The 19,344-nt window shown below is 43.6% G+C and overlaps 1 protein-coding gene across 7 annotated transcripts in view; it reads right to left on the bottom strand.

Moving 5' to 3' along the window:
- Nucleotides 1-19,304, bottom strand: part of TSPAN4 (tetraspanin 4) — a 502,529-nt gene extending 483,225 nt beyond the window's left edge. For 2 of the 7 annotated variants that reach the window (XM_053394671.1, XM_053394644.1), the window contains exon 1: nucleotides 19,145-19,215. Coding sequence is in view for 1 of the 7 variants with exons in the window: in XM_053394617.1 (XP_053250592.1) it covers nucleotides 17,972-18,015 (44 nt within the window). In the remaining 6 variants the exon portion in view is untranslated. Of the gene's footprint in view, nucleotides 1-17,971; nucleotides 18,071-19,144 lie in introns of those variants that run through there. The other 5 variants (XM_053394604.1, XM_053394662.1, XM_053394687.1 and 2 more) reach the window with 5 other exon arrangements.
- Between the last annotated feature and the right edge of the window lie 40 nt (nucleotides 19,305-19,344).

Consider the following 19,344-nt stretch of genomic DNA (forward strand, 5'->3'; position numbering starts at 1 on the left):
CTTTTAAAAAGCTGAAAAAGCTGGTGTCAGTGGAAACTGTTTTTAGGTGGAGTGATTTTCAGAGCCTTTATATCAAAACCTAAATGAAATGGCATATGGCATATCACTATCCTGCAAGTCCAAGGATGAGCTACCTAAAAGAGAAACATTTCACCCCCACAATCTTAATAAAGTGTTTTCTCAGTTTCTCCTATGCAGATCTATGGACAAAGTTATATAACTGTTGTATACCTGCTTAACTGTCATTTCCCCCCCTGTGTGAAACATAGTTTGGGGAGGGGGGGCAAAAAAATCTTTTGGAGATCTCTTGCCTCTCTGCACTAAATTTCAGTTCTCAGGGGTTTCAATCGGAGAAGGCTGGGGAGGAGAGAGAATGAATGGCTATTAGTCCAGTCACTTTAATTTAGGCAAGGCTTTCTCCATCTCTCAGTATTTCAGCAGCACAGCCAGGCGTGCATATTCCCCAGGGCTTTTCTCAGGGGGAAACTTGTCGGAGCCATTGCCTTTCTAAGACAAAGAGGGAGGTGTTCAGGGTGAGTTCTGGAACCTCTTTTTCTAGAAAAATAGGACTGATGTGCCCTGTTTTCCATTTGGAGCTAATAAAAAGCTTTGTGATCAACTACAGACAGGAAACCGAATCAAGCTCTGAAAAGAGACCACTCCTGCATATTCACTATGCACCACTCACTTGACAAGTAAGACTAGAGATTTCCAAAAGCACCTTTCTATCCTTTGCAAGGAGCGATACAACAGAGGTTTAGCCATTTTCTGTTCATTAACCCAAAGCAGGCCTACCTGAAGGAAGGGATTGCAATATAAAGCAAAGTAGGAGGAAAGCCAGCCTTCTTTATGTCCCTCCAAGGGGGGAGGGTCTTTTAGTCATCTTCCAAGAATCTGTGCGCAGACAGTGGTCACAATTAGTCAGCAATATACTGGCATAATAACAGCTTTGCTGTTAGAAAGGGCATGTCAGACAGCACAGGATAATTCAGCCAAAGACAAGTCAAAATGGCAGCTTTGCTTTAAAACAAAGCCCAAAAATATCACTAAAAGCTGTCATTAAGCAGCTTCAGAGCTCTTGTGAAGATTATATCTTCTCCCCCTGCATCAGAAAGAATCAAGCTGTACAAATACAACTGCCAACATACCTTTGAAATGTGCATTTTGAAATACAGCCTTAAGCTTCTGAACTGCCAATCAGTTTGTGATCTCAAATTATCACAAGATAAAAATCACAGGCTGGGTTCCATTTTTCCAATACGTCCTTCCATTTCTGTGTCAGTATAAATAAGGTGACAGTGCTGCCCCCTCCCCACATACTCAGGTCGTAACTGAGCTGGGGCTCAGCTCAAGAATACACGAGTTCACCCATGAAACTTCTTTTCAGTGCCAGCTCTGGCATATTTGGACTAACCAAGTTGTCTCTGAGCATAGACAGAACAGCTCTTGTCAAAACAATCACCTGTTGCTGTTGTTACTTTTCAAGCACCAAGCAGGAAAATAAAAAGAGCAAACTGGAAAGATTTTTAAGTGCCTCACTATCTAAAAGACTGGGAGAATGAAATGGGTTTTGCTTGTACCTCAAAAGAAGACAATGTTGGTGCTAGCCAAGACTCTTTGCGGGGGGGGGGGGGAGTGTTTCCTAGATGGGAGACCACAGCCAAAAAGGCATTTTCTCTGTTTGGCACCTGCTTTAGCTCTGAATGGGGCGGCGGCGGGGGGGGGCGGGGAGAAAGAGAGAATTTGTTCCTATAGATAACTGTTTAGGGCTTTAAATCAAGCTTAAGCAACTTGACTGTTCATTACTAGACCACACTACTTATTATTTTTAGTGTTAATGCTCATCATCATCAGTATTATTAGGTGGTTATTTGTATTATCTGTATATGTGCACTGAGTTGTTTTATGTTTTAGAGCCCTTGACTCTTTGTTCTTTCCCCCCTTATTGTAAACCACAGATACACGATGCTTCACTACTGCTCTTCCAAGAGGACCTAGCTGTGCCAACATCACTGAGCTCAGATGCAGAGAGTTTGTGACACTAGTAGTGAGCAGTGATGCAACTCAAGCCCACCCTTTGCTGCCAGTGCTTATTTGGGGTCTGAATGTTTCCTGCTGTTCCGCATCAACCACAGGAGCCCCCAGCAGCCCTTTTAAAAATAAAAACATCACCCCCCACCCTGTAGCAGTGCCCCGCCCTTTTAGTGATCCTTTCCCTCTTTTAAATGGTTGCTTTTGATTCCTTAAAGCTGTACACACACCCCCCAAAAAATCTTTAACTGCAAAGTACAATCCTGGCCCCGCCTTTTAAAAACTATCACTCATCACCAGAAGGTTGCCCTCCCCATCCCCAATCCATTATCTGAACTAGATATTGTGCTATTGTCTTAAATTGAGAACTCCTAGATTTGAGCCTCTGGGCAATTGTCCCAGTTGGAAGCATTCACTGATTCACTCGGATGTGCTTTCAAAAATAAATATTACTGGGGGGCGGGGGGGAAATAATCAGCACAATTCCCCAGGTGTGCATCCTCTGCAGCTATACTCCATTTATAATTTATGCTGTGCCACCATGAGTATCAGCAGGGGAATAGGCTCAAATTTACTTTAAAATAAAATATATATTGCTTCAACATTTTAACTCCATATATATATATATATATATATATATATATATATATATATATCCTTTCCACAGTAAAATGGGTATTTTAAAACTAGTATTCCTGAGACTGGTGTTATTATTATTATTATTATTATTATTATTATTATTAGGCCAGCCATGACATACACAGCAGCATTGCTCTGCTGCTTTGCATTGGTGTGTAGAGTAGCTTCTTATATATCCCTGCCTTGATCCTAAAAAAGATTCCCGAAGATTCAGATTGCAGACTAATTAATTTCAGGCCTTTTTCTCAACTAGCAGGATAGAGAACACTCTAGGGAAAGGAGGCTTTGCAGCACACCTGTGTTGAACCCGAGGTCACAATCTCACCATACATTTAAAGCACATTTACACCACTTTAACAATCACTGAACTGCAGCTTTATCCCTCACAGAGCTACAGTTCCCAGGACCCTTAGCAGACCACAGCTCCCAGGATTCTTTGAGGGAAGCTGTGTGCTTTAAATGCACAATATGGATGTGAGCAGAGACATTAAGCTTCTCAGCATTTGTTTGGCGTTCCAGGGGTGAAAAAACCCTGTGCCAATTACAGTAGATCTGCACTAGATAATTTCTGGTTTGCACTGGAAAACTTTCTGATGCCACTGTGATCCAATTCAGCGTGTTTATGTCCCCTGCATTTAGCAAACAAAGTTTAGAAGAAGAAGAAGAAGAAGAAGAAGAAGAAGAAGAAGAAGAAGAAGAAGAAGAAGAAGAAATAGAAATGAAACTGCCAAGCTTGCCCAATATTTTATTTGCAATCGGCATCCATTCATTGTTACTAAATGGAGTTGTGAAATTGTCAAAATGGATTATCTTCCGTGGAAAAGTAAAGCTCTAGGGAGAGTTGCGAAATTTCTTCTGCCCTACATCACTGGTTCTGTTACCAGCTTTTGGCAACATCAGCCAAACAGGTAGAGTGGCCAGATGCTAAGGAGATGGCAGGGGGTCGTGCCCCTTTAATAGTCATCTGAACAATAGAATTTGGACAGATGGGACTCACAAAAAGCAACGAGAAATGTTGCATTCAGAGGAAAGGTGCAAAGCACCACTCTCTTTTGCATCTGGTCACCCAATTACAAGGATGCAGATTAGTAGCGCAGGCTGCTTTAGTATTTATTTATTCTTGGCTTACCATAGTGCACTGGAGATTTTGGGAAGCATTCTACAAAATACAGATGTAACACATGGAACAGATGTGTGCCGCACTTAGCTGTGTATACCAGGGACATGCCTAGATGGCTTAAAGCAGCTCAGTCTGGGATTGTAGCTCCGGAAACAAGCAATAAAGACAAGAAACGGTGTGTCTTTTGCCCACACAAAACAAAACCATAAAGCCAACTTCAGGGTGGAAATTAGCAACATGCCAGCTCAATGCCTGAATGCCACTGAACAGAGATTTGTGGAAATTTTGCTTGCCAGTTTCAGAATTGCAGTTAGTTTCCAAGAAACATCTTTGCTTATATCATGCTAGCTGTTGTATGCCTCCCATCCCCCAACTTAAGGATATCTAATGGTGCCAAAAACTTACCATGCTCAGTAGAAAGGTGCAAAAAGTTTCTCCTGGGCCTCACTAACAAAACTGGCAAACATAAAAGAGGATTCTTCTCCTTTTATCAAGCCCTACCACTGAAATATAAATCAGCAGTCAGCAATTAACAAGGTGTAAAATAAACAGCCTGCCACCTGCCTTAACAGTCCCCTTTCCTCCTTTCAAACGAGTCAAGGTCTTGGCGCCGCTTTCCAAATTGGCAATGGATATTATGTATGCATTTATTCCACAGCTGTTCTTCATTGCACCCAACATAACAAGCTTACCTAATATGGTGGGACTTTTTTTTCCAGAGCAAACTGTAAAGCACTGAACTTAATGAAATCAGGGATATGAAGTTAGCAAATATGAACTGTGACATCTCCAGCCACATTGCCAGGCTTAAAGGGCCCTTCCCTCTTCGTTTGTTCTGCTTCAGGCGGTTCTAAATTTGTTTCACTGAACTTGGGAGACAGAATAGCTTGGATCCTGAGCAATTCGGCATGCGGGAGCAGGGAGGAATTATTATTATTATTATTATTATTATTATTATTATTATTATTATTCCTGCAACCCCTAACCCCAAGACTGTTCTGGAAAGTTTTTCAATTCTCTGGAGCAAATTAGCAGGTGCACAGAGAGTTGCAGAGGGTGGCAGTGAAAACAGCTTCTCCCACTTCCTCCAGAGGGAGCATCCTGTTGGATTCACTGATGAGAGCTCAAGATCTAGGCCATTAGTTCTAGCAGACCTGATATAGTAGAACCCAACTGCCCATCATCATCATCATCATCATCATCCCACTGTCATCTCCAGCCAGGCAGTTCTTAAAGCAGAATGAAAACCAGCAAAGAATTTTGATAGCAGTGCACACCACAGGTAACAGTGCCTCTATTAAAGTCTCCTTTAGAAACCAAACATTATTGACCACCTCAAGCCTGAAGCTAGATTCTAGATTCTTGAACAAGTAGTAGAAAAGGCATGCCTGTGTTGTCAGACTGCATCGCAAGGATTTGGACTGGATGACCCTCAGAGTCCCTTCCAACTCTACAATTCTATGAGTCTTTTTTAATGCACTTACTAGTGTGCTAATACAGATTATACCCACTTCTTCTTTCCACTCTTTTGTTCTGGTTTTCTTCCATTCAGAAGATATTACAGTGGTACCTCGGGTTAAGAACTTAATTCATTCTGGAGGTCTGTTCTTAACCTGAAACTGTTCTTAACCTGAAGCACCACTTTAGCTAATGGGGCCTCCCGCTGCCACCGTGCCACTGGAGCATGATTTCTGTTCTTATCCTGAAGCAAAGTTCTTAACCCGAGGTACTATTTCTGGGTTAGCAGAGTCTGTAACCTGAAGCGTCTGTAACCTGAAGCGTATGTAACCCAAGGTACCACTGTAATAGGCAATGAAAAGCAAAGCTCCCAGTACATTCCTTGACTAAGTGGGAAGCCAGAGGCACAGCAGTCTGGGCCAACCTTCCCCAACATGGTGTGCCCCGTCGATATTTTGTACTACAACTAGCTGGGGCTGATGGAAGTTGTGGTCCAAAAGAGCAGAAGGGCCCCAGGTTAGGAAAGGCTGGTCTGAACTGCTATGCCTCTGACTAGCAGGGACAGGGAGAAGACTGGAAGGTAAAAAAATCACCATTCACTGTCAGAGAGACATCTATATTTTGGCCCTTTCCTTCCTGAAACAGCCAAGCATGCACTGCCTGCCTCAAAAGGTTTGCAATGCTCAACTGAAGTTCCAGAAAGCAAACAACAAAGAAAAAGGCACCAATTCTAACAATTATTTTCTTTTTCAATATAATCTTTGCTGCTTTATTTCACATGCTTAATAGTTCCTGTAGAATTGTGCATTTCTGCTTCTCTTCTTCCTCTCTCTCTCCTTATATCATTCAAGGGTCAGCAGTCCCTGCTGACTTTCAGCCATAGTCGACAGGCAAGATTAAGAAAAAATAAGAAATTCTCAGTTGCACAAAAACACAAACCTATGCCTAGTTCTATAATCTAAAGACAAAATACATTCCACTCTTCCTAACTAGCAGGAGCAAGAGCATGCACACCAAGGCAGTTCTGCTGTGGGACAGCTTTGGGCATGATGGGAGGGGAGATTGGCCACAGCTTCCCACACCATGCGCACATGATAGGAAAGGGATGCATTTGCAGCCACAAAGCCCCTATACACTCAACTGCATTGGCCATTTCCCCTGAATCTTTCCTGCATCTTCTGCCCATGAAGAAGGGGTGCAAGCCGTGCCACATCAACTGATGTACCAGCTTCTTTGCACATTAAAGGAATCACAAATATCACACTTATAGAAGAGGTACAAGCAATTTATGCTACTAGCGTGATTTATAAAGTCCTGTATGGCGTCTCTTCCTGGTCACTGTTTTGCCCACTTCCTTCACAGCTGACGCTCACCCCAGCAAACTTGATGGCAAAAAGCTATACACTCTGGCTACTTCATAATCCCAGAATTCAGTTACTTTTGGATCCTAGCAAAAGGCTCTAGCCACCCCTACATCTCCCATTTTCACAGCATAAAACTTACTGGGTGATATCCAAGCGCCTGGGTGTATATATAGAAATTCAATGTTCATTAGAAAACAAAATACCCTGAGCTTGCAGTTCCAGGAAGTACAGTATACTGTATTATCTCCACGTTCAGCAAGGGATGAGAGTGAGAGTGAAAGAGAAACAAAACAGGTGAAGGTGCAAAGACCTTTTGGTGGTAGGTCAGAGCCTTGAGCAAAACAGAAAAACTGCCAGTAAATCTTCTTGTTACTGATTGAGGACCTCTATAGAGTGGGTCTTCTGACTGTGTTTTAGAGATCCCAGAGATTCCTCAGAGGTATCAGAGATCCCTCAATGATAACTTCAGTAGCGAAGGACAAACATTCCTGAAATACATCTCACCTACACTACTCCTAACCATCTTGCACTGCACTGCTGTGACAGAATGGCAGCCTGTGGTAACTGCTTTCCATTGGGACTGGCAGGGCAGAAGGCAGAGAGACAAACCATAGGTAGAGCTTAAGCCAACAGCATGCAGTTCCACCAACTGGCTGTAAATAATAAGGCAGGCAAGTGGGGGGTTGCTTGAGGTGTACACCATTCGCCTAAATGGATCAGCCTCCACTGTTCAGGTCTGTTCTAGAATGCATTCTCAGTTCTCTCAAGGCGGAAATAAGGTACAACAGGTACAACTCTGTGTGAACAGAGTTATGTGCCCATATGTCCCAGGATACTTGGGCATGTTTGAGGGCTCCTTGTTCACAAACAAGTGGCTTACAAAATATGTTTTGTTTTAAGTATGGCTTGGTAATATGTCTGAACCCAGCAGGATTGCACAACCATGTTTTGTTTGGACACCCCACCCTAGAAACTCAACAAGGCAAGAACAGCTGAGAAAATAAACCAAGGTTTGGAAGAAGGGATAACCCCCACCATGGCTTGTTAGCTTGCCTGTGATATAACTCATGGTTTGTTGAACATGGTTACAAAAACTTTTTTGCTTAGTGTAAGGTGTGAACACAGAAACTCCATTTTTCATGATGGTGGGAAAATTAGAAGATCGAGGAAGAAAGATGTAGCACACTTCGCCCCACTTCAACCGATAATTTATAAAATCATTTGAGAGGTTATTTGGCCACTTGAATCACTTAACTGGGTTAAGCTCAAGAGCAAAGATGTCATCATTGTCTTACACATTGATGAGTGCTAAATTAGAGACTACAACTTCATGAAAATACATATTGGAGTTGCTCAACATATGAGAAAATCTCTTGTTAAACAAGAGTAGTATCAATCTCATTAGACAAAGGAACTCCAGGTTCCTACCTGTAAATCTTCCTACATGCTGAACTTTGGCTAAGAAGCAGCGCAGCCAAGTAGTGTATCCTTCTGCATAAAGTAACAAGAGCTATATGCAAAAGCAAGCATTTCAAGACAATTCCAACTCCAAATAACTGATCACAAGTCAATCGATTTCAAGCAAACGTAGCTATTAGCTTTGCCACACAATACACACCACACAGCCTACCTACCCTGTTCCAGCTCAACAGTCTAATCCATAGGAGTATCATCCATTCATAGCAGGAAAATATATTCTGACAATCATCGGAGAATGTCAAGTACAGGAAAACATTTTGCAGTCTCCAAGAACAGTCCAAGGTCACAAAGATCAAGGGACTATCACTTCATCAAAGTGCTAAGAAGTCGAGGAAGTGTGAACCCTCTACGGCTCATTATCAATGGTACTATAGAACTAGCAGAAGGCAGGCTAAAAGTGAATGAAGGTAAGTTGTGGGCTGGCATTGGCAGGGGGACAATCAATATATATGGGAATTGTTAGTGCCCTATGCTAGTGTTACAAGGGAAACAACATGCATGTGTCAAAGACCTTCAAGTTAAAACAACTTATCACTGATTTTATGTAACACAGGCTCACTCAGCCCTGCTGTTTCCCTGAACATACACCAATCACATCTAAGGCAAGAGAGAACAACAGCAAGTCATCGTTGACCACCCTTGAGAATTACAGGTTTGCAACAATCCCAGATCTAGGGGGTAAACGGTGGCATATCCCCCAGGAAGCAAGTTGGGAGTGGCAAACAACATCATGCCCTGAGCCTGGATGGCATAACATGGGGAGAGCAAAGAGGAGAAAGAGGTGAGAGAGTGAGAAAGAGGAGATGCTGCCCAGGACAGCTGTTGCTGCTGCCAGGCCAGGAGACACCACAACCCTGAGAAGGCACAGCTTCTCAAGGTATCTCCTGCTGCCACAACGGCTGCTCTCTCCGGCTCTCACAGCTTTGCAGGTCCCAACCATTCACCACCACCTCCCATCCTCCAGCAACTTCAAGAACACCGATGCACAGCCAAGGAAAGATGAGGAAGAGACAGAGACATGCCCACCAAGTGTGCCTGGCTAGGAGTGAGGTTCAAGCTGTCTCCCTCTGTCTGGTGCTCCAGAAGGACAAGGTCAGCTTCTCCCTTTCCCTGGCCAGCCCTGGGTCTGTCTGTGAGCAAGCAAGCACCTGGGCCGGTCTTCCTCCTGCCACCTAAAAGGAAGGGAAATATGCACACCTGCCTCTTGCTCAGCTGGGTGGCATATGGGAAGTGTGCCTTCGAGTACATACAAAGCACACATGCTGCCAGGTACAATCCAAGCTGGAAAAAAGCTCATCAGACTCTCATGGCCCTGGCCCCTTTCCTGACAGGAGAATAGTCATTTGTAGAGAGGTTGCTTTCCTTCTTCTTCCTGTAAAAATAACTTACTTGTGAGAATAACTGCTGAATCCAGTAGTTCTTCCAAGGTAACATCAGGCTATAACAGTACAAGCAATTAATAAAATAACAACCTACATTGCAGCATTACAAAGCTATGAGTATACTATTAGGAGTTTGTTTCTCTGAATAAACAATACCACCATAGTTTATTTGATAAAATTCATAGGTGATCAAAAACTTAAATGTGCCAAATGCCCCTTTAGGACTCTAGAGTTGGAATGTAATACCCACCAGAGCTTGAGAGAAAAATAGATAGGCAGGACTGGTGTTTGCATCATGCAGTGGCATCTAGCCCATATTGCACCATAGTACAATGTCATCTTCCAAACCAACAACTCCAAGCTTCCATTCAGTTCAGCTTCAGAGAAGGATGCTAGAAAGAGTTTTTGCAGTATGAATTTGAGCAGAGACAGAGCAAGAAAGGGCTGTGGGCTAGCAGAAGGTAAAGCACCTTGGGATGCTGTAGCTTTCTATGAATATCTCATGCAGGGTCAGAGGTTATGCTGTTTGCTGCAGGAATCTATTTGCATCACCAAGCTCTGGTTATACAAAAGGAAAGTAGACCCTATCACACTGTTCTAAGTCTTCTCACAGCTCAGAAAGTGGGGAGCACAAAGCCTTACAGCAAAATGCTCCTTGGGTTTACTTGGAAGTGATCTCACTACGCTCAATGGGACTTATCTCTCAGCAAAAACATTTAGGTCTTCAGCTTTAAACAACAGTTCCCTTTTTACACCCACTTCAATAAAAAAAACTTTCAAAACAACATAATTTCTTCAAGACGACTGCACTCCTGACAAAGGATTACAGAATGACATTTAAGTTTGTGAAAACTTCGACAGCTAAGGAAGGGAAAATAACCCATTGGTTTCCAAAGACCGTACACAGCAGTTCCATCTGTGCTCAGTGCCAATTCAATTCCCTCTGTTCACAGCTGTAGAGAATTACTGTCCTTGGGTAAGCAAAGGGGAGTAAATTGTATCTTCATTAGCTCTCCAAGTCATAAAAATCATGTTTCAACAGCCGCAAAAACTCACTGCTTGGGTTTCGCCACAGTTCAAGTTGAGGCTGGAGTTTCTGCACATCAGGTCAATAATCCATGTGTTCAAAACCCAGTCACGGAAAATGCATTAATATAAGCTGTGCATTAAGGCACAATTATTTATACACAGATCAGTAATGGCTTCTATCAACTCTCACGTCAGGGGAAGTGGAAATTCCATTTTTAGACAAACTAGCACTTTAATAAAAGTAATACAATACTAACAAACTTAACCCATAAGGATGGCAAAGCAGCACATTCATTTTCTGATGCCGATGGAAATCACATAATATGAAGAATGGCCTAATTCAATAAAATTAGCTAACAACACTATGGGGAAATATGGTCCCAGAGAGTTCAATTTTCAAAGCATGCCTTATTAGTTCTCTGTTGCACATGCAACTTTACACCAGGACCATAAACTACTGCAGTGAACTATTAGAAAATAAATCAAAAGGGTGTAGGGGCATACAAGCAAGATGGAGATGGCTAAGGAATTTCAACAGGTGCATCTAACCATGCACAGATACAGTATAAGAAAAGGAAAAGAGAAAAGGAAAAAAGAGCAGCATCTGCTGAATTCTCTCTTAACACCACCAGTCAAAAGTGCATGACAGGAGTCCTTTGCTCTGATTAGCCCAGTGATGGTTTATTCTTCTTGTTTTATGGACTGAAGGAAACACTCCAATCCTAAAAGCCAGTGTGGTGTTAGCTGTTAGAGCAAGATCTTCAATGTGGAATGTGGTGCACTTCAGATGTTTTGCTGGACTACAGTTCCTACCAGCCCCCAGCCAACACAGCAAATTGTAAAGGGTGATGGAAGCTGTATTCTGGAAATTAAAATATCAATTCTGCACCTGTGCTTTATTTCTTTATTTATTGCCCTTTTTATTTGAGTTGCATCTTGCCCTTCCTCCCCACCCCAAGTAGTCCATATGTATCTGTATCTATATCTATCTATCTATCAAGGTAAAGGTAAAGGACCCCTGACAGTTAAGTCCATTCATGAACAACTCTGGGGTTGCGGCACTCATCTCACTTTACTGGCCGAGGGACCCAACGTTCCGCCGACCTTCCGATCAGCAAGCCCTAGGCTCAGTGGTTTAGACCACAGCGCCACCCGAGTCCCTCTATCTATCTTTGAGTTTTGTGTTTTTGCTCATTCAGCTATATTCATCCAATTAATATCTATGCAAGTATGCTCTCTACTTTCCTCAGCCAAATGCTGACACCCCACCACAGGATGACCTAGATGACAAGCTATATTGCATCCACATTCTGCAAGGCCTTTGGGCAAGATACTCTCTGTGAGTCTACCTCCTCACTGCCACGGGGCTCTTATCAGTGGGTCCCTTGCCAGGGTGAAGGCTCTCAGCAGATATCTGACCATGCTGACCCTTGGTGCTGGCACTAACAAGGACTCTCCACATCTCTCCTACCAGGTCTTTCCAGCCTATAACACATGGCTTTGCAGAACTCTTTGAGATTCAGAAGACTGATTCCCAGGGCCACAGGAGCCTGCAGAACAAGGCACCAGCCCTTTAAAGATGCAAACAGTTCACTGGAGATGGAGGGGCCAACGGCAAGACTAGTTGAGCCAATCTTCAGAAGGCCTCTGAAACAACAGCTCCACTCTACTCTAGGCAAGGCTCTGAAATGGGCTTGCCTGAATGTAGTTCTACCACATCAGTTGGTAAACGAAGAGGTACTACAACTGTTGACTGCTCTCCTATATCCTGGAGACCAGCTGGGGCAGAACATGGCCATGTTACTGTTTTGTTACACTAACACTAATGTGGAAATAAGTTCCATTAAAATCAATGGAAGTAGCCACCTAGGACTGGAGATGATGCTCTGCATGCTTACATCCAACCACATCAGTGTATTGGGGCTTTGGAGGCGATGTGGGCCCTCTCTCTGCATCTCACAGGAAGTAGGATAGAAAGTTGAGTAGTTTGTGCCTAAGTGTTTTGCGGGAGCATGACAAATCTTTTGCTATGGTGCACAGCAAGGGGTTTTCTTGGCTTGCTTGTTCCAACTTCTAAAGTAAAAAAGAAAGAAAGATGAGAAATCTTTATTTCCAGACATTTGCCCTAGGTACTGCAAGACCTTTTTATCAATACAATAGCACAACATTAACTAGAGCGACTAGACACAAGGAAATGAATCAAGACCTGGTGGTGCATGCAAGTCTTGAATGTTAATGGGTATGTGTATTACTTACCAACAACATGAATAATGGTTAAGATCTGACCTCAAGGAGGCACTCAGGTTTAATGTGCAGCTAATTTCAGTGCCCATTTTAAAATGTGTTAATTTCACTTGCAAAGCGTGTTTCTTTAGAACAGGCCAGGGCCAGTCAACTTCTGCACTCTTGGGGGCTGCTCGCTCCCAGCAGCGCTCCAGATAATAGAAGCAAATTTTGCAGCACAACCCACCACCTCCTTTCCTATTCAGATGCCAGCTTGTTTTCTTCTGTTTCTTACTGGTCCTTTTCTCTGCTTCTAACAGCAGTCCAATATGCATAAATTTAGCCTGTGAAACTTCTCTGACACAAAAAGAAACAGCTGGCAAAAGCTTCCCTGCCTTCATTTCTGCTGTTAGAAGTTGAGAAGTCAGGATCTATAACACAGTCAACACAATCTAGCAGTAAGAGTTCCACAGTTATGGGGCATTACACTGAAAATCCAAGGGGGAAGTGTGGAATCTCTCTCACACTCAACCCCTGAAAACAATCTTCTTTATGAGCAAAACTACTGGCAAGTGTTTTACAGTACTACATCTGCACCAAAACACAATAGGACATTTTGTCAAGGGAAATAAAATTAAGTCGGGGACCAGATGTAGCCCATGGGACTTACTGGCCAACCTTGCTTTAAAAACACTTCATGCGGTGTTTTAAACCGTCACTTGCTTGTCACATTGCTTCAACGTTGAAAAGCTTTCATCAAATTGAGAATGACAGACCACTTACAATCCATATGGAGATCATTGGATGTCCACCTAGAAGTAAATCCATGCAAATATAATCCACTGATAGTTCATCAAGGCTGCAATCCTATTCACACTTATATAAGTGTATAGGATTGCACTCTTAATGCAATACCACACATAATCAAAATGAATCTGATTCTAATGAATCTGCAATTAAGTAATGCAACAGACCAACATAGGAGGAGCTACGGTTAGGTTTTTTATGCCTTTCTTTACTCTCTTGTCCCTATCCCACTGGTAATTTTAGTGAACTACTGAACATCAGTAGTACCCACACATATTTCTCATTTAACTTCTCTTATTTTCCCCCTGGTTTGTTCCTAATGCACACTTCATGCTGAGATAAGCATTGCAGCTATCCCATGAATAAGGGATTACTGGAGAATCTGCATTTTGAAAGAGACGCATTGTGCCTAACTCCTTCTGCTCAGGATGACAAAAACAGCTATTGGACCCTGGAACTTTACGTGCTATCACTTTAATGCTGGCTCTCCTTCGATTTCTTGAAAGATTATTGGCTTTGCCAATAATAAATGAATCTGATCCAACAGCAAGCCACTGTCCAAGGACAAAGCGATGGTGCATGATAGCCACAAACATGAGACAACAACACCCTGATCAATGACCACATAGCATTACTGATTCTTAGGGGGAATGCAGCAATCTGCGTATGATCCAATTTGAGAATCACTCCATCTTTATTTCTAATGTGCAACACCAGCTTCAGGAAGTCATATATCACCAAAAGAGATGAAATGCATTCCCAAAAGAGACAAGATGGCACAATTTGCTTAAAATGTGCAGACTAATGACTATGCATAGATGCAAATTTAGAGGGGGGAAACTACATAGAGAAACAACACATCTCACCAGGTGACCTGTGCACCTGCTCAGACTGCTGTCCAGGTGCTAACCACTGCTAGGCAATTTCAATGGCCCCCTTGCTCTCCTTTCTTAAGGTTCTTAATCTTTAAATGGAACTTGGACCAAACAGCCCTTCAAACACAAGAACTGTCTCAGTAACGTAGGACACACAATCACCCTAGTTTCAATCCAACTTCGGTAAGTTTTAAAAGGTCCATGATGTACAATCAGTGTCAAACTTCATCAATGTCCAACTTAAAATAACAAACTTAGAGATGTAAAGACCCAGAAAGAAAGGGGGGAAAGGGGGGGGGGAGGTGAGACACATTTTTCCTGGTTATTTGCAGGCCTTTCATTTATTTAAAGCATTTCTACCCTGCCCCTTCAGACTTGCGCCCAGAGCTGCTTACAAACAATCTAAAATATATCACTCAGAAAGGGAAAGGGATAGAAAGGGAGGTATCAAGCAAGCTCATATACCAATTCTTAAAGTTACAGTTCTTATGAGGACCAGCTGGGAAAGAAACAGTTCAGGTAGCCTGAAGGAATGGCTGCTGCTGCTGCTGCTGCTAAGTGACCGTTGAAGGAAGGCCAAAGGCAGCTGGTCTCTCAGCAAAATATTGGCTTCTCTCCCTCTGATCTACAGCCTCCGCAAACTACATAGATTATGTTTACTTGATTGCCTCCCACTACACACACACACAGTCAAGAAATAAATCAAAGGCGGAAGAAATGAATGAAAGAACTTGGAATGAGTCAGGGCCTTTCCCTATCTATATCACCACTGGATTAAAAGTGACAAGATGAGCAGTTCAGGTAGGAGGTTGGTTATTCACAGGAACTCCAGAATTACCCAAGAGTAAATCACAATAACAGCAACGAATGATCATGTAGCAAAAAAATAAAATAAAAAATGGCACCATTCACACCCAAAGTTGCAGAAATACAAAAAATCCTAAAAGTGTGTGTGGTGGGAGGAGGACATAAGCAGACATGCACCAGTGTGAACTGAGCATGTTCAGGGGCCAGAGAACACAGAGTGGTTTTTTTTGGGGGGGGGGGAGAAAACTGGGTGGGCTGGAATAGAGTATTCTGGGGAGAATGACTGTCTGAATACCACATTCCAACCCACCACATTTTCTTTCCCCCAAAAGACACTCCATGTTCTCTGGCCACTAAGCATGCTCAGTCCACACTTGTGCATGTCCTCTCCCTCTCCCCACACTTCTAGGATTTTTTTAATTGTACTTCAACTTTTAGGGTTCCCCAAAACATGCCAATGTCTTTTGGTGTGGATTATGCCATTTTTGGCTACATAGTTATTAGAAGTGAAAGGAGGAGTTTGTATATAAAGGATTGTCACAGTCTTACTTGTTTGCTATCCTCTGTACCAGGGATGGGGCATCTGCGGCCCTTCAGATGTTGCTGGATTATAACTCCTATCATTCCTGGCTGGGGCTGATGGGAGATGGAATCCCACAACATCTGGAGAGCCACAAGTGCCCCATGCCTGACCTATACCCAAATCTGCCAACTGAGGACAACTTGTTATGCATCAAACTTGTCCACCAAAGCTTATGTCACCTATAATAAATTTATTGAGTCTTTTAAGGTGCCACAAGACTTGTTTTTTCTGTGACAGACAAGCTGTAAGAAAATAAGAACAACGCTGGTGAAACAGAGCAAAGTCCTGTCCAGCATCCTGTTTTCTACAGAGGCCAAACGGAGGTCCCAGGAAATTATGTCCGCAGTAATTCGAAAGGGCACATAGTCAGCACATACTTTGATTCCCCAAGCATCACCAGTATATATTCATGTCCACTGTATAGCAGGCTGGGCTCGGCTGGGCAAAGCAATGGGAAACAAAGTCTTATGTGAAAAATCACCCACTCCTCAAGGTACAGCCCTTCACACAAACAATCTCATCCTTGTGAGGAGGTGATGTTGGAAGACTCTTTCCTCCTTCTGCTAAATGAATAGCCTCCAGTGCACTTTGGGTGGGGGAGGACTAAACAGATCTTGCTCCCCCCCCACTAGCTGTAAAAGTTATAGCTTAAGCAAGCTAGCCTAAGTGAAAGACCTTGACTCTTGCCCCTCACCCCATCCAATACAATTCCCATAAGCCACCATGGTGTCTTCCTGGTGGTAGTGCAGGAGTAGCTAACATGTGGCCTTCCAGATGTTGCTGAACTACAACTCCCATCATCCCCAAATAGAGGCCACGCTAGCTAGGGTTGAGAGGAGTTGGAGTCCAGCAATGTCTGGAGAGCAACAGGTTAGCTACTGTTGCTATAAGGGATAGTTCCCTCAGGGCCGGCCCAACCAAGAGGCAAGGTGAGACAACTGCCTCAGGTGGCAGAATCCTCTTGGACAGCAGATCCCGGTGTTGAACTTCCTTTCCCCACCTTGCTCCTGATGTAGATCTTTCCTCACCCCTTCTTCCCTGGCAGGGAGGAAGGCGTCAATTTAGGGTCTGCCTCAGATGCCAGAATGTATTGCTTTCCCTTGGTCTACCTCTCCCAGTAAGACTTAATCTTCCAAGGACACAATTCAATTTTCCCACCAAAAACCTCAACCACCACCTTCCCTTTCGTCTCAGGAAATGGCACATCTCTCAAAGAAAGTCTGTAGTAAGAAAGAAATAGAACCCAATCTTCCAAGTGTTTGCTCAAAAGTAAGTTGCAGGGAGTTCAAGAAAACTTACTCTGAAGTAAACATCTACATGACCCACAGCGTTGGATAAATATTTGCAGAATGAGGACCAATAATAACAATCCCACTCAATTCAAATGCCAAGCATACTCAGAGACACAACTGGGAGAGATCAAGAAATCTGATAGCATCTCTCTTGGTCTTTCGCCTGAAGACATAGCAATAGTTTGTGGAAGGACACAGAGCCTTACAGCTTGCAAACTCTGGTATCCTATTCATTTGCTCTTCTGCCTCAAACTCCCCACCCCCATGATTTATAGCTCTTTCCCAAATAAAATGTTGCCATTGGATACAATCCTGCAAACACCACATGCTAATCCCCCTGAAGCGGGAACAGTTTGTTCTTAAATACAGTTGTGAATAAATCTCACCCTTTTAAAGGAGACTCTAAAATTTAATTCGGCACCAGTGGCAGGAGAGAAGCCAAAGTTACTCTAGAAAAGTCAAGCAGACCACACCCATTCACCTCAGCCAAACAGAGGACTGCATAAAAAGTTGTACTAGGCCCACACTTCTCAAACCATAGTGTAGAGAAGCCCCAGTATTAACTCCAACTGCATTCACGTTTATTTCTCCTTCACAGGGAGAAATTCCACTGTAAAATATGCAAGAAATGTTGCCTCCCGCCCCCCCCCGAAAAATCTGCGCTATGGCAAATAGTCCTCCTTTCACGAGGTTTTCCAAGGAGACCCCAGCTCACCTCTCCACTCACCCATCAAGGGGCGACCTTGAGTCAGTCAACATCTCTCAGCCCAAAATCTCCCTCGCGGGACTGTTTTGAAAATAAGAGCGGCATACGCCACCCCACCCTGAGCTCCTTGGAGAAGGGTGGCACACAAAATACAAATAAAAATAGTAAATAGTAACCTGTAATTGTTTACTCCGGAGGATGAGGTCCCGCTCAATTCCATGGGTTCACCCGCCAATAAGTGTGCATGGGACTGAGGGCGGACCAGGATGTGGCTCTACCGACCACCATATACCACTACCTAGAAATGCCGGAGGGGGAGCGAGGGGGGGATTATGGCATGCAACCTAAACGTTGATACGGTTTGCTCAGGCTGCAAAGCCTACGCACTTTCAAAGGGAAGTAAACCTATCACTGTCACCCGTGATCTGGAATTTACTTCAGAGTAAACGTGCACTGGATCGGGCTACCGATGTGCGAAGAGACTGGGGCGCGAGACGCACAGAGAGGTTTGTTTTCCAGAGAGAAAAAACAGGACTGTTGTAGGTCCCGCCTCCCAAAGGTTTGGAGAGCAGCTACTCCCCGCATATTATTTTATATTATATATATATATATATTAGGCAAGTTTTCGCGTGACACCAACGACCCACGGATCCATCAAGTTAACACCCGAGAGGAAGGAAAAAGATGCTCTCCTTGTTGGGGACGGGGGGGGGGCGTTTTTCATTTCCGAAGGAGAGCGAGCGCCGGGGCAGTAGCATTAGGGAAAGTCTGGCTGGATTGAATGTCCAAGAGCGGTTGTTGCTATTTCTCCTAGGCTCTCCAAAATGAAGGGATTTTTAAACGAAAACTCCTTTCTGGCAGCGTGTTTCCATTTAAAGTTCTCTCTCGTGATTTCCGTAGAAACATCACCGAGATTGCGATCACCATTTGGAAACAGCCATCTAGACATTTTCTCCCAAGCACATACTGCAAATCTCCACTAACTTGAGTGGGTTTTGGCAGCGCAAAAAAGAGAGAAAGAAATCGCCACAAGTAGCATAACACCAGAGCAGCTGTGTTCCTCTGCAAGGCATCAGCAGCCTGATTTAGATTTGGAGCGGAGGAAACACCGTTTTCCTCTCCCCACCTTCTATTTTTCCCGTTTTATAGCTCCCATCAGCAAGGAAAAACTTGAACTACTGGAACACCACCAGTTGCACTTTTCCAGCCAACAGCACAACTCAATGTACGGAAGACAGAAAAATCAGCCTTCGTTTTCTAAAACTCTCGCTTGGAGAAAGAAAGAAAAAAACTCTAGCAACAAGTGCCTGTAGAACAGCGCGAAAAGAAACACGAATGCAAAGGAGTACCTGACGCTCCGCCGCCACTTGCTCCAATGAAGCTGCGAGCTCAAGCTGCTCCCGCTGCCCAGACTCAGCGCTCTGCAATCCGAACGCCCCAGCTGCCACTCAGCGCGCACGAGAAACGCGAAAGCCCTCGCCGAACGCAACTTTCTTGAGCCAACCGCGACGCCGTACCGCTCGGACCGTACCATTCCTCACCCTCGGAG

The sequence above is a fragment of the Podarcis raffonei genome, chromosome 1, assembly GCF_027172205.1.
Source record: "Podarcis raffonei isolate rPodRaf1 chromosome 1, rPodRaf1.pri, whole genome shotgun sequence".
NCBI classification, from domain to species: Eukaryota; Metazoa; Chordata; class Lepidosauria; order Squamata; family Lacertidae; genus Podarcis; species Podarcis raffonei.